At 31.6% G+C, this 25,492-nt stretch overlaps 2 protein-coding genes across 9 annotated transcripts; one reads left to right on the top strand and one right to left on the bottom strand.

Annotated features, from left to right (window-relative positions):
* Positions 1 to 8: 8 nt before the first annotated feature.
* On the bottom strand, positions 9 to 8,693 carry LOC123210368 (ubiquitin receptor RAD23b-like). Of its 5 annotated transcripts, none has more exons than XM_044628688.1 (13): positions 8,310 to 8,693; positions 8,019 to 8,180; positions 6,396 to 6,434; positions 6,222 to 6,298; positions 6,098 to 6,142; positions 4,120 to 4,297; positions 3,884 to 4,018; positions 3,101 to 3,166; positions 2,566 to 2,613; positions 2,349 to 2,458; positions 833 to 911; positions 581 to 727; positions 9 to 382 (listed from the first exon to the last, which is right to left on the bottom strand). In XM_044628688.1, the coding sequence occupies exons 1-12, from the start codon at positions 8,373 to 8,375 to the stop codon at positions 611 to 613; spliced, it is 1,122 nt and encodes a 373-aa protein (XP_044484623.1). In that variant the 5' UTR covers positions 8,376 to 8,693; the 3' UTR covers positions 9 to 382; positions 581 to 610. The 5 variants fall into 5 exon arrangements, with proteins under 5 accessions (XP_044484623.1, XP_044484622.1, XP_044484619.1 ...); XM_044628687.1 differs by having other exon boundaries at positions 9 to 344; XM_044628684.1 differs by having other exon boundaries at positions 9 to 348; positions 8,310 to 8,692.
* LOC123210366 (serine/threonine-protein kinase BLUS1-like) lies at positions 7,343 to 25,341 on the top strand. Of its 4 annotated transcripts, none has more exons than XM_044628677.1 (22): positions 7,343 to 7,453; positions 7,622 to 7,735; positions 15,458 to 15,712; positions 16,956 to 17,080; positions 17,318 to 17,362; positions 17,451 to 17,532; positions 17,624 to 17,692; positions 17,772 to 17,942; positions 18,031 to 18,096; positions 19,981 to 20,049; positions 20,145 to 20,255; positions 20,381 to 20,442; positions 20,682 to 20,915; positions 22,247 to 22,359; positions 22,511 to 22,605; positions 22,676 to 22,717; positions 23,529 to 23,654; positions 23,743 to 23,791; positions 23,871 to 23,932; positions 24,683 to 24,744; positions 24,859 to 24,910; positions 24,985 to 25,341. In XM_044628677.1, the coding sequence occupies exons 2-22, from the start codon at positions 7,679 to 7,681 to the stop codon at positions 24,988 to 24,990; spliced, it is 1,953 nt and encodes a 650-aa protein (XP_044484612.1). In that variant the 5' UTR covers positions 7,343 to 7,453; positions 7,622 to 7,678; the 3' UTR covers positions 24,991 to 25,341. The 4 variants fall into 4 exon arrangements, with proteins under 4 accessions (XP_044484612.1, XP_044484608.1, XP_044484611.1 ...); XM_044628676.1 differs by lacking the exon at positions 7,343 to 7,453 and adding an exon at positions 13,967 to 14,421; XM_044628673.1 differs by having other exon boundaries at positions 7,374 to 7,735.
* Positions 25,342 to 25,492: the final 151 nt, after the last annotated feature.

The following is a 25,492-nucleotide window of genomic DNA, read 5'->3' as shown; positions in this document are numbered from 1 at the left end:
TGATATTATTTTGATTAATATATATGAAAATGATATTATTTTAATTAATTTTTGTTCAACTTTAGTATCCAATCAAGTTCGAACAATTATAAGGGGAGTTTTTATCTTCTCTCAACTCAAATTGAATTTGAGTTTGAGCTTGGCTCAATTTAAATCTAATCCTCTTTACAACAAGCAAGCACCGATGCACAAGTAACAAAGCTCATAATTATTTCATAATTATGAAAAATACATTTGAATTCTTAGCAAACCTCATATTTTCTATTGACGAGGTCCTCTCCAAGTTTCCACTTGGTGGCATTCTGGTTCACAGCTTCTAAAACCCAATAAATAAGACCTGTTATCTGACTTTTGAAGTCACATGTGCAAATGAATGAACTTTCTGACAGTAAAACAATTATAGAGTAAATAACAGTAAATTAAACAATTCTCAAAATTGATTTTCCATGATTCATAAATTAATCACTTCCGCAAATTAACCAAGTAAGAAGCTGTCAAATATCCATCTAAAACCCAAACTATAAATTAATTTCAATATTTTCATCATCACAGCCAATAATTTGATCACTCCATAACCTACCCAAGTAAAGATGCTGATAGAACCATGAATTCAATCCTCAAAATCTCCACCATTTTCTAGTAAGTAGTTGGCCGCCAATTCTTCATTACGATCACATGCCAAAAATGCCTCAATAACTAAAGCTCTATCAAACCCCATTGCTTCCAGCTGCAAGTAGGAAAGATATAACTAGTTAGTTTAGATGTGAAAACAAACAGGGAATGTTCAATGCTATAAGAAATTGTCTATCTATCACAAGAAAGCTCAACATACTCGATCGATAGCCTCCTGCTCAGCAGGGGTGACATTGATTGCATGAGGCATTTCTTGATCAGGCTGATCAAATATATCCCTGAAAAAAGCCAATGAAGATTCAATATGTCACACTATTTTTAACTTCACATATAAAAGCAATTAAAATGCTTAATGCACCTCACAGCAGGTAAAAGAGTTTTTCCACAAAAAAACATAAATTAAATCCCAGAGAGCTCAAGCTCGACTTAACTTTCAAATCAAAAATCCACTCAGTTAAGTGCATAGTGATTAAAAAATAACACTAAATTTACTAACCATAAAAGCTGATGTTATATTAAAATAAATTAATGAAATTAAAAATAACTTAACAAAATTCATATGGATAAGGTTGCAAACTAACTAAAAATAAAGCAAAGTTGGATTGAATAGAAAAATTTGTATGCATAATTATGAGTGTCTTATAACTCCAGTATCAACAATAGCGAAGTACACAGGATGGGTAGATCCTTCGTGCCTATTATATTTCACAACACAAAAAAATACATTGGACTTCTAGGCGTTTAACTCTTAAAATTGTTTGGTAGCTAACGCATTTCAGAAAAATTTCTATCATAGCTTCTTTCAAACATATGCCCCAAGAATCTAAAATAAAGGGTGCATTAAATCAAGAGAATACTCATTACATAACAAATTTGGAATCATAAAAGCTGCCATAGAGGAACAAAAAAAGTCTTATTATCAATTTTCCTAGAACATATGATGGGAAACCTATAATAAAGTTTTAGTAAGTAATTATTTAAAAATATGTTTAAGAAATTTTAATATTTTATTAGTCAATATAAGTAGGTTTAATATTCTAATGAAGTTTATTATATTGGAGATTTTAAAGATTTTATTGTATGTTTGGTTATGTAGGGTCTCAAAGTGTTTTTAAGATTGAATATTGATTATCTCTTTATGCTATGCCTCTCCACTCTCATTTTCTCCATTACTTTTTCTTCTAATTTATCTCCCCTTAATTTTCTATCTGTGATAGTGGGGATCACACAAGCAAAGCTAGGGGACAAGGGATGGAAATTGAAGAAATCAGAGAAACAATAGAAGAAAATCTCAGAAGTTTATGAAATACAAGGGTTTTTTTCACTTCCAAAGGTAGCCAAGGTACAAGAAACCTTAAACAAATGATAAAGTCTTAAATAGCCTTAATTCTAGATGGAAATATAGAACATAACTAAACCAGGAATAAATTACTTTAATTCCTAAACTATATTATTTTCTAAATTAGTACTAGAACTTTATTATAGATTCTCCATCAATATGCCTAATATAAATATCAATAAAACTATACGTATTCACTTTAAGTATACAAATAGATAGACACTTGATGTATGTCATTACATGATTAGGTGATTTTGAATTAAAGATAAAATAACATTTAATCACGTAATGACACAAATAAATATGTGCTCATTTGTATACCTAAAGTTGGGTACGTATAGTATTACTCCATAAATATATCCAATAAAGCACTCACCCTTCAGAGCCATCAATAGGTTCATTTATCAACTGAAGGAACTCTACTTGGTGTTCTTGAATTGATCGTAAAAGCTGTGGGTTTTGCTTTCCAAGCTCTTGAAGCATAGGCTGTAACAGATGCAGCAGTCTTCTTAACTCCGATTCCCAAGTAATGAAGAAGATTTAATATTAAATGATAAAAAGCAAAAAGAGAAGAGAAAGAAAAAAGTACAGACCTGTAAAATCTGTGGATTTGATTGCACCATTGAACGCAAAGCTTGAAACTGAAATGCAAATAACAAACAGAAATCAATTAGTAAGTGGCAGGAAAAAGTCTCACTAAGCAATTAACCATATTAGGACATAATCAAGTAATTCTTCAACATATGCACTAAATATTAAGTGAAATCCAACCACAACCTACACTTTCCAAGTGTATCAACGAATAAATATCTAAAAGATGTATGCACCCAAATGATTATCAAATATACCAAAAAAAAAAAAAAGAATTTGAATAAATTATATCATGGTCATTTTATTATGCTAGTCACGACCAATTACAGTGCTTTCAACACTGCTAATCCTACTACACATCACCAATAAAATCATATTAAAAAATATGTAAGCCCACACATATCAACTCAAAAAATAATGATCGAAATGAAACTGAATTCAGCACATTCTATCGTTTTGATGCAGTGTTTGGATAGAATCCAATAAATAAAATAAATAGTGGGGAAACAGCAGTTTACATCACATGAGGAACCATACCTGTTGATTGTTTCTAAGAAAGTCCAAAGATCCAAGTCCAGCAGCAGCAGCACCTGAAATTGCCTCCTGAAAGATATTCCAGTTTACTTGAATTACGATGAACATAGAGAAGACAAACAATGGACCCATCAAATCAGGCCTGGCCAGGCATGAATCAAAATCCAAGGCTTGCACAAATGGCATGACACAAATTTCCAAGACCAAGCCTCCTTTATTATGTATTTCAAATTGAGACAATTGCATTTAGTGCACCATAATACATTCTTTTCATTTTTTATTTCATTGTGTTCCTATGAGGTTAACATTAAGTACCACTAAACAACAAAAACTGAAACATAACTAGATTGAAAAAGAAAAACTAACAAATTACTAAAATGTCAATACGAGGAAGCCAAATTTGAAATTGAAAGGATTGTATAAATAAATACAAATTGTGATGAAGAAAAGATGCGCAACATCTTTTGAAGTTGCAAGTATCTTTTAAAATATGAATACAAAAGAGACAAGATACCTTCACATTTTGTTTTCAAAATTTTTAATGTTATTTGGGCTTGTGCCTAATGCAAAGTCTCAACAAATTCATTTGGGCCTGTGCAACCACAATGCATTTCACACTTAATGAGGAACCGTAGCATGCTGCTTCAATGCATAGTCTTTTCATACTTTATAGCAAATGTGTGTGTTGTACTTGGGCTTCACATATGCCCATGCAACACAAACTGTTTTAAACCTCTAAATAAGAGTAAGCAACCAATAAAAGTCATCTAGAATCTAAAAGTTTACCTGTGGAAACATATTTAAGGGAGAGGAATTAGGTGCTCCAGAGACCGGTGGAGCTCCTGCTGCACCAGTTTCAGTTGCCTGACTTTCTGGAAACCGAGCCACTGGCACAGCAACTTCAGCCATTTCAGGAATACCCTGAAGGTAGATCAATATCAATATTTATAATCTATAAATTAACAAAAAGATATAAAACCACAAAAACTTTACATATAAGAATTTATGGAGGTTATACATACAGAGTATAAGTAATCCACTGCTCGCTCTGGGTTATTATAAGCTGCTTGAAGTGCACGAGTAACAGTTTCTTTGTCCCAGGTTCCACCACCCATTTCCATTATTTCTTGAATTGTCTGCTCAAGATCATTTCCAGCAACTAATGTTGAAGCAGCTTGACCATAGGTATCAGTGTTTGCACTGCAGCAAACATGTATAAATGTTATATATAATTAAAATATCCTAAACAATCATATGGAGACTGATTGAATATTTTCTATTTAAAACATGCTTGCAGAAAGGAAAATAATAAGGATCAAATAATTAATGAAAATACTATTTAGCACATTTCCTTAAACTCTTTTAACATACTCTAAGCAATTATATAGCTGTTCCTTCTACAGTCTACTTTTACAATTTATCACTAAACTGAAATAACAAAACAACTTATACCAGAAAAAAGATTGCAGATTTATCAAATGGTAAAATTCTCAGCAACAGCTTCCTCAGACAAAAATGTCTTCCTATTTAAACATATTGTTCTAGCACAGGTATGCCCAGAATGTCCACATTTTCATCTCCCTCTGAACATCAAGTGATGTATTAATCAAATAATTTATCCTAAAGTACAACCACAACCATTTAATTTATATAAAATCACCATGACCTTATATTTGCGAACTGCAGTCTAGAAACCAAAGGAAAATAAAATTCTAACTTAGATGAATAGAGTTTAGATATAACATATCAGTACACCCAACAAAAGCACATTCATCAAACATTTAGATTCCATACGGATAGACATCTCATACATCCTACATCACTTTGTTCCCAGAGCATGTTTTAGGGGTACAGATGGAAGGGTAGCGGTAACTAAACCCCACCCCACAGATGACATGTCTTATCCAACTATCATGCTTGAGATTTGTAGAGAAGAAAGAAAGAAACTTTTGATCAGATTTTACTAGAAAATGAAGAAGAAAAACAGAAAGAAAAAAAACCAGCGCTTAATTTGTGCAGAATACATTGTTTAGTTGAGGCCAGAGGGAACAATGGAAAAGACTATTAAAAAAGCAAAGAGATAATGTGGAGAAAAATCTCTAACTTAATTTACTAGAATTACATAAAAGTATTAGCAAATACAATAAGTGCATTTTTGTGATTATCTCCGATAGGGAAACACCTGCTACCATCCTATCTACCACCAGCAACAGATTGAAAAGAAAGGATCTAATATTTTAAATGTTAAAAGGAGAACACACCAATCACATGACAGTAGGATTGAGATCTAATGCTTGAGCTCAATTTCTGAAGCTATAATTGAGTCAGTGCTAGCTGCTTGGGTTAATGTTAGGTTGCATGTTTATGCATCCTGCATGAGAGGAAATCAAATGCAAGGTAAAGGGAGGATTGACACTAGTTGCAGAAGGCTGGAGTTTACAAGTGGCAACCACACAGCAAAAGCAAGCAACCAGGACCACAGAGTAATGGAACGGGGACGTGGCAAGCAAGGAGAGGATGGACGGTTATGGAGAGAATCAAGGGAAAAGGCTGGAAACGAGAGTGAAGAGAATCAAGAAGATATTGGGAAAAGTATAGGTTAGAAGGAGACAGTTGACCTCTTGAATGTCAAGCATAGAATTGAACATGGAGTGTACTGTTTTATTGTGTTGATGAATTTCATTAAGCTGTAATGGATGCTGGATATCAATACAGATATCATAGTGATTCATTTCTATTAAATGTGTAGCAGTGTAGTCTTGCTTGTGTGTGTATTGAGCTTTGCAGGTGACAATGAAGGGGAAGCTGAAAAATTCAAAAGATCAATGGGTGACTTTCAGAAGGAAATACAGGTCTTTATAGTTAATTTCCTATTAACCATGAAAAAAAAATTGTCCATTTTCAACATTCACCATTGATTCATTTATTCATGAACTCCAATATGTATAACCATATATTAACATATATAGTTTAATGCTACTGAAGAGATAGAACCCATACTTAGTCGTTGTTGCATCAGAAGCAGATGTGGCAATCTTTGGAATCCTGAAATAATATTATTACAACATACGTAAGATGAATCCAGCAAAAATCTAAACGCCAAATTGAAAAGAATAAAACTTACGGTGCCTGTGCAGAGGTTTCCAGTGCAGGACTAGAATTGGAGCTTGGTGCAGTTGTTGATGGAGTGGTGGAAGCAGACTGTCATTATAAAATGGAAATAGTATTCATATAGGCCAGAAAAAAAAAAAAAAAATAGATGATGCCCAATAAGCAGTAGGAATGTGCAGCATAATACCTGAGCAGATGAAGCCCCAGCTGAGCCTAACGTTTTACTCTGTAAAAAATAGTAAACACATAGAAATAATGGCATTATATATGCAATATGAAAGAATTAAACATACAAGGCTACATCAGGACATTCAGGCCTTATAAGTAAGATATATTCCCAAATAGGACCGATATAGGCTGGCAATACCAGAAACAAATTTCAAGGTCATTTGTCTTCATATATTACTATGAAAAGACATATGTCAATGATTCATAAATAGCTTTTAACCTAAAACCTCTTTTACTATTTCACTTGGGCATATTTATATGAGATTTGACTGATTAAGCTATTTTTAGTTCCAGCATATTAATTGTAGAACTAGTTTTCTAATAAAAGTAAGACACTACTCCAAAATAGGTGGAAAAAATGATATCACTATGTTACAGACTTTTCTCTACACTTTACATCAGTGCTTCTGCTTTATTCTCCTTTCTTTGCATTTTTTTTAGCCACACAACATTAAAATGATAGGCATTTCCACTTATTTCGGGTAGTTCTTTTGAATAATGCTTGAAAAAAATTTGTTAGAGAAAACTTAATACAAAACAATCCTGTAATAATGCCAAGTTCATAACGTTATTAGTTAAATAGTCAAATGATTTAACTTCTTGATAGCATCATGTTTTATACTGCAAATGCAACAAGATTTGTACAATTTTAAAATTAATGCTATCTGATAGAGGCCTAATTACAAATGTTTATTCATGCAGGCCCAAGGGGGAGAGACTCAAAGGACATCCAGATCCAGCAATGGGAAAAAGTGGTCCTAGTATGTCCACGTTACCAGCTCAAAAGGATGACACATGGCTGATTAAGAGCGGAGAGAAGTGGAAAAAACAGTTACGGTTGTAATGAATACAAAGGGAACTAGAGCGTGTTGCAAAGAACAGAGAATTGTCTAGAATTTTAGTATTGAGAGCTTGTGCTTTTCACTGGGAGAGTACTAGCCTCCAAAAACAGCCCACTATTAGTAGTTTTCATGGAGAATTGAAATTGTAATGAATGGTTGTAATGATTGTCAATGAGTAATATAGCTCCTGAGATCCATTATCTTTACCTAATGTTTTGTTTCCTTTTATTACTGTTCCATTGTTGCATTTCTTTTCTTTTTGATGCAAATTGTGTTTCCTGGATTTCTGCTGGAGTTATGTGTTTGGTTGATTCAAAGCTTATTTTCTCCTTTCCTTGTGGAGGTGGAATTACTGGTGGTGATTGTGAGCATACTGGTTGAGGAGAAGGCTGCAGAACCAATGGAAGTTATAGAGGGAGTTGCAGCAGCAGCAGAGAATTTGCCAGAAAACTATCAGGTACGTATCACAATCATATGCCAAGTTTTGATTTTCTCTTTGGGTTTTTGTTTCATCTAAATTCTATGTGTCTGCTTCATTATCCTTCACAAATGCAAGGTTGTGATGAATTGATTAAGGGCGTCTAGTCTTAGTTGAATTCTCTAAATTTAGGACTTTTTCATAATGCTCTATCCCATTTCAAAACCAGAGCCAACAATGTATACTCTTCAATAAAAATTTCATTTCTGACCAATACAGAAGTATTATAACCCTTTAATATACATAAAAATAAATAAATTACCTTGCTAAGCATAACAACAAGAAAGCCATCTTCAGAGACTTTGTTATCAGCTAAAGTTGTCTCGTCTTTCAACACTTTACCATTGTGAATTAACAACTGTTGCCCACAAGGATAATTGTCTTTGCCTTGTACATCTTCTATGTTCTTCTTCACAGCCATAACCTTTGATTCAACATACCAAAATTGACAAGTCGTTTCATCACGAAATGATGATTAAACACTACTAACGAATAAATTTCTCAATCCTAGTTCACATAATTAATAGAAACTAATAGTGAAACGACGACGTACCGTATCGGAAGGCTGAACCTTAATCTCAAAATGGCTGCCCTTGAGAGTCTTTACAGTGAGCTTCATTTCGGCCAAATGGGAAGAAGAATGGATCGAAAAGACAGCGATTTAATTTGAGTGAAGAAGAGCGGGACTGACAGAGAGCCCTAGAAAAAGCTTTAAGATTTGAGGGCAGAACTAAAGGACAATGGTATATTAACTCCCCAAAGTTCGCAGTCAATCTGAATGGGTGATTTTGATTTGCTTATTATATGACTGAGATAAATCATAAATATGAAAAGTAATATATAATCTTTGCAGTATTATTCAAAACTCCAAAAAATCTTTTGAAAATTATGCTTAAATGCTAGCTCATGTTATGAAATGTAAAGTGATTATTGCAGACCCGACTGACGCTGGCACATCTCACCTTGATATTTTCGGATTTATGCTTTTCACATTAAGCAATATAGTTGGCTAAACAAAATTAAGTCATTTTATTATATTTCTTCAAATTAAATTAAATTACATGTCTCATTTAATTGGATATTGATTAAAATCGATAAAATTTTTTTCACGTAAATCTTTTTAGGTAAACGTATAGTGATTTTATTTTTATAAACAAATTTACTTTTAATTTTAAAAATACTCTCTCTGACTTATTACGTGATTTTCAACAACTTACGCATGTGTATCACAGTGTATAGATACGTACAGGGTATGTGGGTACGTGCAAGATACATAGGGTGAGTAGGATAAGTACAAGGTACATGGATACGTGTAGAGTGCATGGATGCGTACGTATAAAATGCATGAGTGTGTAAAAAATATAAATATATAAAAATATATATATATTAAATATTATATAATAATATAATATTTAAAAAATATAATAAATATATATAATAATATAATATGTATTTAAAATTTATTTTTATTATTATGTTTATATATTATATTAAATATTATAATATATAAAAATAATTTTTAAATTATAAATAATAATAATAATAATTTTTAAATATATATTATATTTTATATATTTATTATAATTTTTAGATACTATATTATTATATATATTTATTATATTTTTTAAATATTATGTTATTATATATAAATATATATATATATTTATATATTTAAATTTTTTAGGCACCCTGCACGCATCTTGTATGCATCCACGTACCCTACATGCACTCACACACCCTACACATACCCACGTATCCTGTCTTGCACACACCCTGCACGCACCCTACGCTTACAGTATCAATCTCTCATCTATGCTATTTTTTTGTTACTATCTGTATTTGAAATTTAAACAAAAATTTATCATTTTTTAAGTGTGTTTTTAACCCTTAGAACGTGAATTAGTGATAGTTTGAATAAAAAATTATCAAATCTGTTAAAAAAATTTTAGACGGTCGAGTATAACTTAAATCGTTGAGAGTGATGCAATAAATTGAGAGAGGGTTTTTTTGAAATTAAAAGTAAATTTATCTATAAAAATGAAATCATTGTACATTTACCTAAAAAAGTTTACGCAAAAAATTTTTTATCGATTTTAATTAATATCCCTATTTAATTCCAAGTCAATGAAATATAATTTGCGCCTTTCACTAGTTATGAAAAAATGTGCATTACCTATCTCTTAATAATATCATATTAATAAATATTACCATTTTTGTTAAATTTAAGAGAATAATTGTTATGCTTTACCTTAATTTTTAAAAAAAATTTAAATCTAAGTTTTAAAAAATTATATTTTTTTATGATTTATTTTTTAAAATTAATTTTCATTCATCTTTTGTGACTTAGTCTCTCGTTTCCTGACACTCTTTTTCACTTCTTTAACCTAGTCCAATACAAACTATAGAAAGCACAGAAGAACCAAAGTGAGATGTAAGAGAGGAAGCCAATTCATGGATCAGCCTGGTCCCTCACGCTTCCATCTCCGAAATCACTTATTTTACTGAATCCTTGATTGTTCCTTATAATCTTTAAAATTATACGTGCCATTTTTACTCGCAACACCTTACTCTGCTGGGTTTTTAAGCAAGAATAGATGAACCTACGCCGGTTCTTGAATTAACAAAGCCAAAATATGTATGAGCCTGATTAGTGTGTCATTGAGAGCAAAACCCAAACTTACTGTTCAACTATTAGTGGTGGATTGATTGCATAATCTTAAAAACTCCAATGAACTCATACTGTAACTAAGTAGATATGCTGTTGACAACAAGCGATTTCATTTGGAGAAATTCAAAAGAAGATTAGTACTATTAACCAAATCACTTTATTTGCCAATAACCCACGAACGAGAAGAACTCTTACTAACTAATTGGGGCAACAGACTGAGTCAACTTATGCTTCTTCTCTACCTAAAGGCACCCTCAGCCTCCATTGTTTGGTGTTTTTCAATTCTGTTCTATGTAAATCTATTCGCTGATTTCTTGTGGTGATTATGCTTTAGGTGAAAGGACTTATTCCCATGTAAAGTATCCTCTAATATTAAGTTTTTACTTTTTAACTATAAAAATCGTAAACATCTATTCATAAAAGATTAAGTATGTTAGTTTTAAAAATAAAATCATTATTTAATCTATAATATTAAAAATAAATTAAAATTTAATCTCTTTTTCTATTCAAAACCCTAAAAACTAAAAGTTTATCCTCTAGGTCAAGTTTTACAAAATGACATTCTCTCTTTAGGGTTTAGTTTTCAATCTCCAATGTTATTGTCTGCGACAAAGATTCTTCGATGCATCCCCATATTTCAACGGTCTCTCTCCTCTCCTCTGGAACGTTAGTCGACACAAATCTGATTCTGAAAGACAAAAAACTTCGTTGGGAGATTAAACACTTTGTCTTTCCAAACGTTTTCTTTTAGGAAGACGATCATATTCCCATACAAATATAAGATCTTCGTCTTCGTTTGGGAAGACGAAAAATTTCATCTCTCGATCTATGTCTTTCCAAATTAGATTTACGCCGGCTGATGTTTCAAAGAAGAGGAGAGAAACCACTGGAGCATGATGATATATTCAGAAATCTTCGTTGCCAATGATGGCATCACGGGTTGAAAACTATATCCTAAGGAGGAATGTTATTTTTTAAAGGCCAAACGACTATTTCCCACCCAAGGTTTGATGTTTTCTCAAATATCCCTCTTTTAAATATGGAAATACCAAACACCCACCCATGACAGGTTAAATTTAATAGAACCCTAACGCCTGAAAATTTTATCTCTTTTTGCCTGAAAATTTTATCTCTTTTTGTCTCCCAAAACTTTAAAAACTAAATTTTTTCCCTAGTCTAAGTTTAAAAAAATGACAGTTTCACCTTAGGGTTTCGTTTTGAAATCTCCGACGGCATCTCCGGCTCTATTGCCGATAGCCTCTCTCTCCCGAGGAATCCTCTCCTTCCGGCGATCTCTTTCCTCCCATTTTTAGGTCTGATCGACGTCGGAGACGCCTTGGGACGAAGATGAAGGCGTCTCCATCGCCGATCGGGCCTCCAAATGAGAGGAAAGAGATCGCTGGAAGGAGAGGATGCTTCGGGAGGGAGAGGTCATCGGCAATGTCGTCGGAGATTTCAAAACAAAACCTTAGGGTGAAACTGCCATTTTTTAAAACTTAGGCTGGGGAAAAATTTTAGTTTTCAAAGTTTAGGGGGCCAAAATAGATTATATTTTAGTTTATTTTTTAATATTATAGAAAAATGACGATTTTACCCTTATCACCGTTAATTTTAACTACTTATGAGTGAGTGTTTGATGTTTTCATAGTTAAAGGGGGGATATTTGAGAAAACATCAAACCTTGGGTGAAAAATAGTCGATTGACATTTTTTAAAACTTATCCTATGAGAGAAATGATTAGTTTTTAAGGTTTAAGGAGAGAAAAAAGATAAAATTTTAAAATATTAGAGTTTTATTAATTTTAACTATATATAAATAGATAAATAAAATTTTTAAAATTAAAAAATAAGAATTTAGGATTAAAGATACTTTGAGTGAAAAATGGCCCTTTGGCCTATGTTTTATTTCGAGTACAGATGAGATGACATGTTAATGGCAATAACGATGTCAATAACGCCGCCCATCGCGTGAGCTTAAACATTGTCAGCAATAACGATGCCCAGGCTGCTGTGGTGGTTTTGGCGAAAAATGTTTATAAAAGAAGGATGACAGCCTGCAATTACGGTGCCTACGCCGCTAATTAACAGACAGAATGATAAATTATTTTTCAAACCTAAAACAAGAAATATTTTTCCGTCAAAGTTTTAGTGGGAAATTGTGATTTCGCCAAAGTAAAATAGCCACGCCAGTACAGAGTCGCAAGCCCAATGCGTACGCTACGAGTTACGACAAGTCTTTTTTCTAATTTAGCTTCATTATGTCACGGGAAACGTAGAAGAAATGGTTACTTTTTAGGCCAAAAAACTTTTTCCCACCCAAGGTATACTGAAACTCTGAATCTCACTATTTAATTTTAAAAAATCTAAATATTTACTTATAAATTAAAATTTATTAAATTTTTTAGTTAGAATTAATAGTAAAATTATTATTTAATAATAATAATATTTAAAAATAAAATTTTATATAAATTTACTTTTTTAATTTATAAAACTAATTTTTTCTCTAAAAGTAAGTTTAAAAATTAATATTTTTTTCCTATCTAAGATTTCTAATTTTGTCAATGAATTTTCAGTCAACGATGACCGATCTCTCTCCCTCTTAGAATTGTCTCTCCCTCTAGTGTTTAATGTCAGACAAATTATGTCTGGATTTAATAAAATTCAGATGAAGAATTGAAACTCTTTGTTTGAATCATCGTCTAAACAAAATCGATTTCATTTAGATGACAAGGATGATAGTCCAAATGAGGAGATCGACCTCGTCTGAACCGTAATCGTCATCTAGATGAAGACAACTTCATCTGAATGACGAAGATTTAAACGAAGAGTTTCGATTCTTTATTTGAATTTCACTTGGATTATATCAAATCTAGACATTATCAGTCCGATATTGAGCACCAGAGGGAGAGAGATCGGCTATTGTTGGTCACAAATTTGTTAACAAAATTGAAAACCCTTGGTAGGGGGGAATGTCATTTTTCAAAACTTAATTTTGAGAGAAATTATTAGTTTTTCAAATTAAGAGGGTAAAATGATATAAACTTTAAATTTTATTATTAAATGATGATTTCATCATTAACTTTAACTGAAAAATTTAATATATTTTAGTTTATGGGTGAGTATTTAAATTTTTTTTAAAGTTAGAGGGTGGAAGTAATTTAAGTATACCTTGGGTGGGAATGAGTGTTTTGGCCTACTTTTTATGTCTATTTCAGTCGCAATTTCCGTAAGTAAATTTTAAAAAATGTCTTGTTACAGTGAATCTTGAATTAATCCGTGACTTTAAGATGCGATTATTATTTAAGTTTTTATGATAAACTATTTATAGATTAAAAAGTTACAAGAAATTATCGTAGTGATTTTATATTAATTTTTAGGAAAATTATTTTTGCAAATATTTTGACTTATTTGTAGCTCTATATCGAAAAGTTTTTTAAATATCTAATCAAACTTATGGTAAGTTTTTCCTGAGATGAACATAAAAAAGTGTTTTATATCTTGTGCATGTACAAGTTCTAATTTCTAAGGAAAGTATGAATATAGTGTGCAGGGAAACAAACACAACTGGCGGGATTCCTGCATACGAACGTCTTCCCATATGAGCGGCGATCCGATAGGCTCGCGTTTCTTTTTTCTCTCTCTTTCTTCTTTCACGGGAAAGCGGAGACAACAAACCTCCTCCCCATCATTCATATACATTTATTCATATTTTCTTTCTTTTCTTTTCTACTTCTACCTTCTCTTTCCTCTCACATTCATTTTCATTCTCTCTTCTTTGCCATTTTAATCCTGACATTTTGAGCTTCGAAATTTAGAACTCCGAGGTCAATTAAGTTATGATTGAGAGGAGGCAGTATCCGATTGGAGCGGAGCATTACACGCTCTATGAAGAGGTCGGTAATGGCGTCAGCGCTGTGGTTCATCGTGCTCTTTGTATACCTTTCAATGAGGCTGTTGCTATCAAGATTCTTGATTTCGAACGTAACAACAGCGATCTGGTAACTTTTATTCCGTCTTCTCATCAACTTTTTTTCAATGAATTTTTTGTTTTGATGATTCAATTTCATTGCGTTATGTTATACCAGATAAATTTAATTCCAGAAATAAATAGTTATGAATTTTCTTCAGTATGTAGACGTGTAAATTTTATTATTTGGCGAAATCAACAGTCTATAAATTATAATACAGTCTAATGAAAGTTATATACTTGAAGACAAAATTTTGGCGTAAGAAGTTTACAGAATTCTGTAATTTAGGATTTTTCTTGTGCAAGAGTTTAATATGGATTTGAAATGTAAAGAGGAGAGAAGAACACTGTAGAATTTATTCAACCTCAGTGCATGAAATTCATGTGAATTAGTAGCTAGATAGCCTACATTTTTAGCTGGATTGAGCTGTGAAGATTTGTTTTCACAATATTGGTAATAATAGGTGGATATATTTTAAAGTAGTTATTCGAAAGGAACTGATAATTTTAGCTACTTTTTTCCAAAGAGAGGCGTTTGTGATTGGCTGTCTCGCTGATATTGATTGGATTTATTGAAATTTAAATTGGGTGGAAGAATATGAATCTATCATATTGAATAAGGGAATAAAAAAAAAATATCCTTGAATGAAAGTTAGGAAAGTGATGATATGTTAAACCTTTTCATGATTTCTTGAAATCTACAATTTCATGTTTTCGCTTGTCAGCAGGTTTGCCAAGCCTCTTATCTAGAACGTTGCGATTTTAGGTGATAAATTTACATGTAAAGTGCCTATTTGATGAATAGGAGTTTCATTTCCTTAAGAGTTTGAAATTGCTTGGGGAAAAACTGTTTTACTTAACATTATTTTCGATGGGATATTGTTCATTTCTAGAGTATGTGGATATAATTTAGTGTCTTGGATCACTATCAAATAACTTCAATGTTATTAGACATGATTTATCTCTGTTGATGTGAAAATTTTAAAATTGTTCTTGCTGTGTTTACGGTGTGGTGTGATTAATACTTGTGAAGCTTTCATTTGTGATTTTTCTATTGTTATTTCCAGAGCACCATTTCTCGTGAAGCACAGACAATGGTCTTGGTTGACCATCCTAATGTGCTTAAATCACACTGCTCCTTTGTTAGTGATCATAATCTGTGGGTTGTTATGCCGTACATGGCTGGGGGATCTTGCCTTCACATACTGAAGGCTGCATATCCTAATGGATTTGAGGAGGCGGTTATAGCAACAATACTCCGTGAGGTATTAAAGGGTTTAGAGTATCTTCATCATCATGGACACATACACCGAGATGTCAAAGTGAGTACTTATTTTATATTATAACTTTATGATATTTGTATCAGCTTATGCCGTCATCTTATTTACCCTTACTTGCTGTATGAGGCAGCTCAAGGTATGCTGTAGCTGTGGGGCTGTTCAGATGCATTTTGAAAATTATTTTCACTTTCATTTTCAAAATGGAGAGAACATGATTATTTGGTAATTTTTCGAAAACATTTTTACAAATTAACGAATTTCATGTTCTCTTTTAAAAGAAAGAGAAATAGGTAAAGGAAAATATTTCTTTTGATATACATATATATATATATATATATATATATATATATATATATATATATATATATATATCACTTATAAAAGGTAATTTTAAATGTAATCAATAAGAACATTAAAAGGGTATTTTTGTTATTTATAAAAACTATTTTTTATTATTAAAATACTCTACCAAGGATGTTTTCATTTTTATTTTGAGAATATTGTTTTTTTTTTTTTTAAAAACAAGACCGACATATTCTCAAATTATGGTATCGAAAATGCAAGTATCCTGTTTTTGTCTTTTGAGTTGCTTTTCCAAAACATCTTTGCAGAACAATATTAAACAGCCTCTAGTTTTGCTAATCTTATATCAGTTCTCCTTATTTCAGTGACTTTGTGTTCTATATTACTTGTCAAAAACATAAGTACATTTATGATATGTGTTGTGTATGTGTTGGCACATTCTACACCAAAAGAATTTTCTATATCTGCATTCCTACAAGAAAAGTGCAATTTATTGACATGTTTTCCTCTGATTTATACAGATTATGGTGGAATTTTAGAAACTGATTAATTATTTTGAGAAACTGATTGTAATATTGCAATGCACAGGGTATGACTGGATTCTCAAATTATTTTGAGTGTCCTATATTTCATAAACAGACTTTTACAAGAAAGTGCATGAGAATCGGTAATATTATAGAATCATATTTCTTGGTTAAGTAAGTCCACAGACAAACTCATTACCTGTAGGAAACACTAATATACAAACACAGAGTATATAATTTCTAATAAATTGCAGCATTGTTAACAGGACTAGTTCATTTAAAAGCTCAATTGATTATTATGCTGTTGACTCCCTTAAGGTGGATTAGATATAGATAACTATGGTATTCTATATGCACGTAAGCAATGTGTTTTTCTTTTCTTTTCATTTATTTATTATTTTATTTTGATAAGAATTACAAATATTTATTATCGTTATCTTATTTTGTGTTTCCAATAGGCTGGGAATATTCTCATTGATGCACGCAGTGGAGTCAAACTTGGCGATTTTGGTGTTTCTGCTTGCCTTTTTGATTCTGGTGATAGACAGCGCATGAGGAATACTTTTGTAGGAACACCTTGCTGGTAAGCTTTTACCACTAAATTCTCGAACACATTCAACAAGTTCTAGTTAATCTCTTAGAGTTTTAGATGCAGCTAATTTATACCTTACCGAAATAGAAATTACTTTAAATAATCCATATACATCTTGAATGGTGGTATAGATGGTAATTTAATATTGTAACTTTCTTTTAAGAGATTTGGTCACTTGGAGCTTTTTTGTTATTATTATGTGTTTCATGGTTCTTCTCTGTTTTGCAGGATGGCACCTGAGGTTATGGAGCAGTTACATGGTTATGATTTTAAGTCAGTCTATTGTTTTCTCAAAAGAATCACTCCATTTCATACTGAATAGATGGAATGATGCTGATGTATGTCTGACACTTCCCTACAGGGCTGATATCTGGTCATTTGGTATAACTGCATTAGAGCTTGCCCATGGCCATGCTCCTTTCTCAAAATATCCTCCAATGAAGGTGATACATTATAAATATGTGAATGTTTTTAGAATTTCTTTTGTGGAACACTAAGACTATAATAACCTCAAGCAATTCTAATTTTTGCCAGGTACTGCTTATGACCTTGCAAAATGCACCTCCTAGCCTTGATTATGAAAGAGATAGGAAGTTCTCTAAGGTATGCTCTCAGAAATGTAACATTAGCTCTCTGGTTTTAATAATGTCAATTTTTTTATATTTTTTTCTTGTTTCCCTAGTCTTTTAAGCAGATGATTGCTAGTTGCTTGGTGAAAGATCCTTCAAAAAGGCCTTCTGCAAAGAAGTTGATAAAGCATTCCTTTTTCAAGCAAGCAAGGTCAAATGATTATATAGCACGAACACTTTTGGAGGGGTTGCCTGCGCTTGGTGATCGTATTGAGGCATTGAAGGTTAGTAGGTCAACCTTTAGGGCACAGTCTTTGTACCTCAAGTTGTTTGTTTTATGTAGTTCTAATATACAGTTCAATTTGAACACAGAGAAAGGAAGAAGATATGCTTGCTCAGAAGAAAATGCCAGATGGGCAAAAGGAGGAAATATCACAGGTTAGAATTTCAGTGAAGAGCAATAAACTTGATAATTTTTTCACTAGAAGGCCAACAAAAGAAAGATAAACAAGGCAAAATAATTTACAAAAGAAAGTAATAATCTCAAATAGTTTGATTTCGAGGGTATAAATCTTATTTCTACTTATTTTTATCTGCTGCTACAATTTCATTTGGTTAATATTTGAGATTATTACTTTTAATTAGTTGTCTTCCAAAGATCTTATTGCATTCATTTAGTTGAACATGCCAAATTTGTACACTTACGAAACTTTTTCAAACCATAAATCTGATAAGAGAAATGATATAGACAATTATCTTCCTGTATATAGTCCTATGATTTGTTGACGTACAACATGATTATTGTATTTGGCTATAAATATTGCCGGAAACAACTTTCAAAATGCATGAGAATACAAGTATGGATGTTTATGCTAGTTCAGTTATAATATAAACATATTTATTTCTTTATGATGTTTTTGGTTTGCCATTAGAAGAACCAAAGAAAGTTAAACAATCAACTAGCTTGTGAATAATGAAAATTTTATAACAAATTTTCATAGCCCTCACAAGATTTTCACAGATTTTAGGCACATTTTGGTGTAGTATCTTATAATTTTCATATCCTTTTTTATGTTGCCATGAGTCATAATTTAGATCTCTTTTCGCTCTTTTTAGTGAAATGTGTTATGGGTGCAACTGCTTTCACTGTGTTTTAATGTTAGAACATCATTTCTAAGAAAATAATATCTTGTTCTTTTCAGCTCTGATATTTGATAAAGAAGAGAGACTCTTTTTAGGCTCCTCCTTGTTGTTTTATCATCTATTAGGTGACTGATGAGCTAATTGTTTTTAAAACAACTAGGCTTGTATTCATGCCTGAGTCATATTGTGAAGAAGGCCTCTGCAACCAATTGGAATTGATTATGTTTTATAAATAAATCATCCTTGAATGAAACATGCAAGCTATATTTGGTATGTCTGTATGCTCTATCTCATAAAAGGAAATGTTCCTTTTTGTTAACCTTTTCCCATGGAATCACAAGTCTCAAATATTTCAGTTAAAACTAGTAGTAAAGTTACTTGGAAAATTCTTGTGTAATGATAAAAAGTGGTGCGGACACACCTAAAAAATTCATACATTGTGGTTACTTTGGATAATGAGAGTGTTTTTGGATATCTGAATGCTATGTTATGTGGTCTTGTAATGTTAGGATGATTGAAAATGTGGTACTGTGGTTCTTTGATTGATGAAAGTGCACCTAGCATGTGTGATAATACCCACTATAAATACACTAGGACAGGTATGAAGGTTTAACAGTTGAGATGGTGGTCTATGAATCAGTCCTTGGTAAATATAGTTATTCAAGTAGTTATTAAGTGGATATAAATATATTTCTTTTGCTCTTTCTCATTCTCCAGCAACTAGGCATTGCTTGGGTTGTTTTTGGTAAAGGAAGAAACCAAATAATTTCAAATGTTCTGCTTTGTTTTCATTTTTTGACCTTTTTTGGTAATCTTATCTTAGGGTATATTATAGAAGTTTCTTTGACCCACTAAAAGCCTTTTTTTTATTTGCTCTTCATCTTTTTTTAGAATTATTGAGTCATTATTTATCAAACTGTTTACCTTTGATCCATGTCTTAATAACTGAACTCAATTTCCTCTCTTTTTTACTTATTGGCCAATGTAGGATATTCTCTTTGAAGTTTCACTTAGTATTAATTAGGAATGAGTACATCTACGTCACTGTATGGATGACCATCTTGCTGCATATTTTGATTGAAGTTTTATCCTAGTTCGACTATTTGTTTTATCAATATAATTCAATACTTGCAAGTAGCATTCTCTCTCTTCACTTTGTTTGCTCTTTTTGGTATGTAGAATGAATACAAACGGGGGATCAGTGGTTGGAACTTCAACCTTGAAGATATGAAGGCTCAGACGTCCCTGGTATATAACAGTGTTGTATTTCATTCCTTTATGGAAACTTTTTCAGCTGTGTGGTTATCCTTTTGGAATTATTTGATAATTCGTCTTTCTATTAGATCCAAGATGAGGACACAGTATCTGATAATAGTCAAGCAGGGAGCTCGAGTATTTTGTCTTGCTTGGACAACAAGCAAGAGATACAATCAGAGAGCCAAGTTGCAGAGATGGTATATCAATACTTTGGTTGTAGTGCTTTGTAGTTTGAGATAGGCCTCTTCTGTTTTTATTTCTTAATTTGGTTAACTTATCCTTTTAAGGTCTTAACGGTTACAAATGATTTGGAATTTCACAGGTTAACAATGATTTGATACAGAATCTTCATCAGTTAGGTGACTCAACAAATGTCATTTCCAAGTACGTCTTTTAACTTAGACATTTTACAGTTGTACTAATAATAAATTAGCAATCCACATTTTTGCCCCTTCTTAATTTTTGATTCACCTACAAAAGACTAGCATATACAAAGAGCACACTTGTGCTAGATGAAACTTAAATGATTATGTCCTTATATCATTGTAATTTTAAGTCCATTTCTAAGGCTAAGGCTTTTTTAAGTTTAATTGATCAAACTAATGCTTCATTTCCATTTTTAGATTTGATAAATTTGAAGATGATTCCAGTAATGGTAGTCCACCTTTTGAACAATATGCTATGTTGAATAGCTCATCTTGTCTTGATGATTACAATCAAAAAAGTCTGCACGAAAAGCCTTCTTTAGAGATCCATGTAAAGAATTTGGAGGGTACTGATGTTCCTCATGTGCAAAGAAACGGGAGTTCATCAGTCAATATCACAGAAAGTATTGTCTCTTCAGTTTGCAAAGAGAGGTTTGCCACTTTATCCCACATTTATTTAAAAATTTTCCCGGTCAAAATTATTCTCCTAGAGAGGCTAATGATTGTCTTTCCATACTACATTAATTGGGAGCAGCTAGATTTCTAATAGCTACTATCAATGACTAAGCAATTGTTTTTTAATGGACTAAAATAATCGCCAATTTCCATGGTGTTTCCTTCTTTCATTTTTGTGATTTAACAAGTGATTTTAAACTGACCAAATGAAAATCATGCTTCTATGCTAAACTTATCAGTTTTAAATCATGATATATGTTCTGTGAAATTGAGTGAGATAAGTTCATCTTTTTGTGAAAACAAAAACAGACCGTTAATCTAACCTTTAAAAAAAGATCTAAACTTTCAAAAGTATTTATTAAACTCTATTTTTTCAAATTTAATATTAAAAACTTAAATGCTCAATTACCAGGATTACGAAACCGTAATGTTAAGTTAATATAATCACACCTGATAGAAGGTAAACCAAAGGGTAAAAAGTTCAATGTGGCAGTTTTAGAGTGCAAGTAGTGTATCTTTTGAATAGCTTGTTATTTGTTTATATTTCATCATTCAGATAAAGGTATTCAAACCAAATCCGAAAATTGATAAATTGCTAGACATATGATATATTATAGGAGTCAAATTGTTTAACACAATAATAAAGTTGCACTATATGTTTTCTTGAATATATATCATATTCTTGTCAAGCGACAAAATAAATTTGAAACATCTAATAGATGGAACAACAGATAACTTAAGTTTCCCTTAAACCTGATTATGGTTCTTAAAACAAAAGTCCAAGCTAATTGATTGGATTATATGCGTTGTTCTAAGTAAATTTATTTGTATCTTCCAAGTTAAAGTCGTGGAAAATGATCACCATCTTATCCTTCCCACCTTTTTTTCTATTCAATTAAAGAACAAAGGTTTCCCATGTACCATCTCCTTTCTTCTCTCTTTTATATTTTCCTCTACTCTAACCAAGCATAATACTAGTTCTGCAGTGCATTTGTACTATATAATAATTAAATAAATAAATATATATCATAATTCATTCATTCAATATTTTTGTTGCTATAACATATAATGTTTTTTTTGTAGGCATGTTTTTGGGCTTTGGTTTCTAATACTTTATGCTTCTTCTTTTATCTTCGTCTATGAAAATCGAGAGAACATTGTTTTCTAGCTAATTGATATTGGGGGAGAGTTGATCTTGTACTTTATGCTGCAATCAGAGGACTACTGAGTCACCTCTTTTTGCCCCTCTTTTATCTTTCCTAGTGTATGATTATATAAGTGAGAACTTATGTTAATGGAATTTTCAGTGAAAAGTTACAAAATCAGCCTCAAAACAGTTCATACTGCAACGGCATGGCAACATCTACAACAGGAGAGGGTTTACTTCATGAAATTCCTTCAAAAGGGTCTAAATCATCAGGCAAGTGCTTGTTTCTTGCTTCGATTTAACTTACTGTAATGGCATAAGATTTATAAGATATTTTCTCAATTGATTGATATATGATTAATATGATATCAATAATTGAATCCAAAATCTATTTTCCTATTTATTTTAAGTATTACTATGGCAGCAAACAGTGATGAACTCGATGAGAAAGCTAAACCACCAATTATTCAGCAAAGGGGTCGCTTTAAAGTTACATCTGAGAATGTTTACTTGGAAATGGTACTTAAGATTCTGATCCTCATTTTACTTCTCTTATTTAGTTTGGACATGAGTTCAACTTCTCTTTCAGGTGGCACCTACTCCTTCACTGCAAAAGAGTCACAGCATGCAGGTACCTACTGAGAGCACATTGTGCTGAAGTACTTAGTTCTTGTCCACTGAATAGAATTTTTAAGAGATTGTTCAATACATTCTAGACTTTAATTCAAGTCTTGTGGACAAGGAAATTATAACACTATATTTATGATATAAGATAACTAAAAAAGTTTATTAGAATTAAGGTGTTAGATCACCCCCTAAGTAGGGTGGTGAAGTTTTTACGAAAAGAGATGCAATTATTTGTGTTTTTTTTTTTTTTGTGTGCATGTATATATATATATATACACACACAAAAACTCTATTAGACACAAAGATAATCCTAACGATAAAATATAACATGTCTATTGAGCCCAATAATATACTAAAAAAAGTACAAACCAGAGATTTGGTGAATATATTTATATTTTTATAAGACTTCCAATATGGTGTAGCAATTTGTTTCCTCTTAAATTCTCACCATTAGAGTGACAATCAACTTGTATATGTGTGGTAATATATTATCATCAACGTAATATTTTGCCTTTTTTTTTCAGTTTACTTCAAATTGAGACTAGTTGTATGTGCAAGAAGCAAACTAAGGATTGGTTTTTTTCCACTTTATATAATATTCAGTACCATAGATGTAATACTTACACTTTCTCAACTTTAATAGCCCAATGGAGTGTGGTTGTTTAATTTTACTGATGTGTGTGTATGTGAATTTGTTGATTATATCTCAGAACCACGTGCCATTAAATGTGTACTATTCCTTTCATGATATGCCTCAAATATTATGTACCTATACGTTTATTTTATTGTCTTACAGCAATTTATGGGTTTTGTAGGTTCTTACCCAACATCCTGCATTAACTACTTTATCTGCACCACCTGATGTTATGCAACCAAGTCTTTCGGGCAATTCTCTTTTCCTGGTGTTGCATTCTCTGCTGCAGACAAATCTTCTTCAAAGGGTATGGGTTAGCCTTATGTCTTTCATCTTTTATGAATTCTTATTATTACTGAAGTTTATTATTCCCTTTTTTATGTTATTCTCAACAGGAGAGTATTCTAAATCTAATGAAGCAAATCTCAGTTGGAGACTCAACAGGTACAAGCAATTCATACAACTTAGATTTGCTCATTTTTGTTCAACTGAGATCATATTATCTTGTTTTTCTGTTACCCAGCTAATCGTGCAGTTGATGGAAGCGGAACGTCAATAAATATGGCTTCTATAGAAAGATCTTTGGTATGTAGTGAGTCTTTAGGCTTTGTTGACTCACTTTTCTTCCGTCTTGCTTAGTACATATATCTGTTGGTTTTGTTGACTCTCTCTCTCTCTCTTGGTTCTTCCATCTATTTTTGTGTAAACTGTAATTATTGTGGGTCCTTGAAAGAGAACTTATTCTAGAACCAAAATTTCATATTCACAGGGAGTTAGAAATGGGTTTTAAGTACACATGTATGAAATAAAATATCAAATATGGTGAAATATATAATTGAGTACAAATTTTATAGTATAAACTTTACTAAATTTAGTTGTATTAAAGACTTCAAACTTAAGTATAGGACATTTTAATATGATCAGACCTAAAACGAAAAATGTGTTCGATCTTGTGTATAACTATGCTATACTTGTGTTACCTTGACATAATTGCTAGATTTTTAAATTAATGATATAGTTAATGATAGAGATGGAAATTCCAAGCCAGTCAAAACCTACTAGGTTACATTTGATGCTTGTTTTATTTGCAATAAGATGAGTGCGCATGGAATTGGATAAACTAAATCCATTTGCTATATAAACGTACATTCAATTTATAAATTTATGTTTATGATTATGAGATTCATTGGCTAAACATCCTTGTCTTCTTAGATTTATAACTATACCAATCCTTGATCTTATGCAATTTTTTCAAATTGAGATTTGGTGTCAATATTCCCAACAAGTTTTTATTGATATTGTATGTGAGTAAAATTTGATTTTGTTTTATTATAGCTAGAAGCATCGCATGATAGGGAGAAGGAGTTGCTTCATGAAATAACTGAGTTGCAATGGAGGTAAAAATTTATTCTACCTACATGTATGAAACATCCATGCACACAAATGATTGATGTTTTTCAAATGCTAACACGTACGATATTGGTTTGATTTGGTTTGGTTGTTTACATTAGGCTCATATGTGCCCAAGATGAACTCCAAAAATATAAAACAGCAAATGCTCAGGTTAATCTTTAGCATACTTTGCTTTTTCTCATTTGGGTTATGAATTATAATACATTCTAACCTATCGTTTTCAGGTGTAATATGATTTCCGACCCATGCTCAAATGGATGTGTACATCAAACAATTAAACGTTAAACAAAACTAAAATGAAAAGAAAACAAACAGTATACGAAGATGCATTAGTAGCACACTGTTATTTCTTTGTATTATAGGTTTGTATGAAGTTGTAGATTTGATTAAATAGAAATTTTCCAGCCAGATGCAGATGTGCCGATGACATCTATATTGTACATGATTTTTATATTTGTGTAGTTGAGCATGTAAATTTCTATATGTACTAACTTAATGTTAAAAAGGCTTATTTTTTTGCTTGCCTATGAAACAAACTAGTGTTCTTTTCTCTCATTTATTCAAACTTTTTTCAATGTTTAGTTTGAATGTAGTTGCACAAGAATTCTCCTTTTTTTTTTTTTTTCTTTATTTTGTTTTTTTTTTTCATGGAATTTCGAGTGATAATTTCATTTTTTCTTACTACTATTTTGAATTCACATTATTTTATATATAAACCCTGAAAGACTTCAT

The sequence above is a fragment of the Mangifera indica genome, chromosome 3 (assembly GCF_011075055.1).
Source record: "Mangifera indica cultivar Alphonso chromosome 3, CATAS_Mindica_2.1, whole genome shotgun sequence".
Classification (NCBI taxonomy): Eukaryota; Viridiplantae; Streptophyta; class Magnoliopsida; order Sapindales; family Anacardiaceae; genus Mangifera; species Mangifera indica.
The sequence above is the reverse complement of the archived record's forward strand: the minus strand, read 5'-3'. Positions and strand labels throughout refer to the sequence as shown.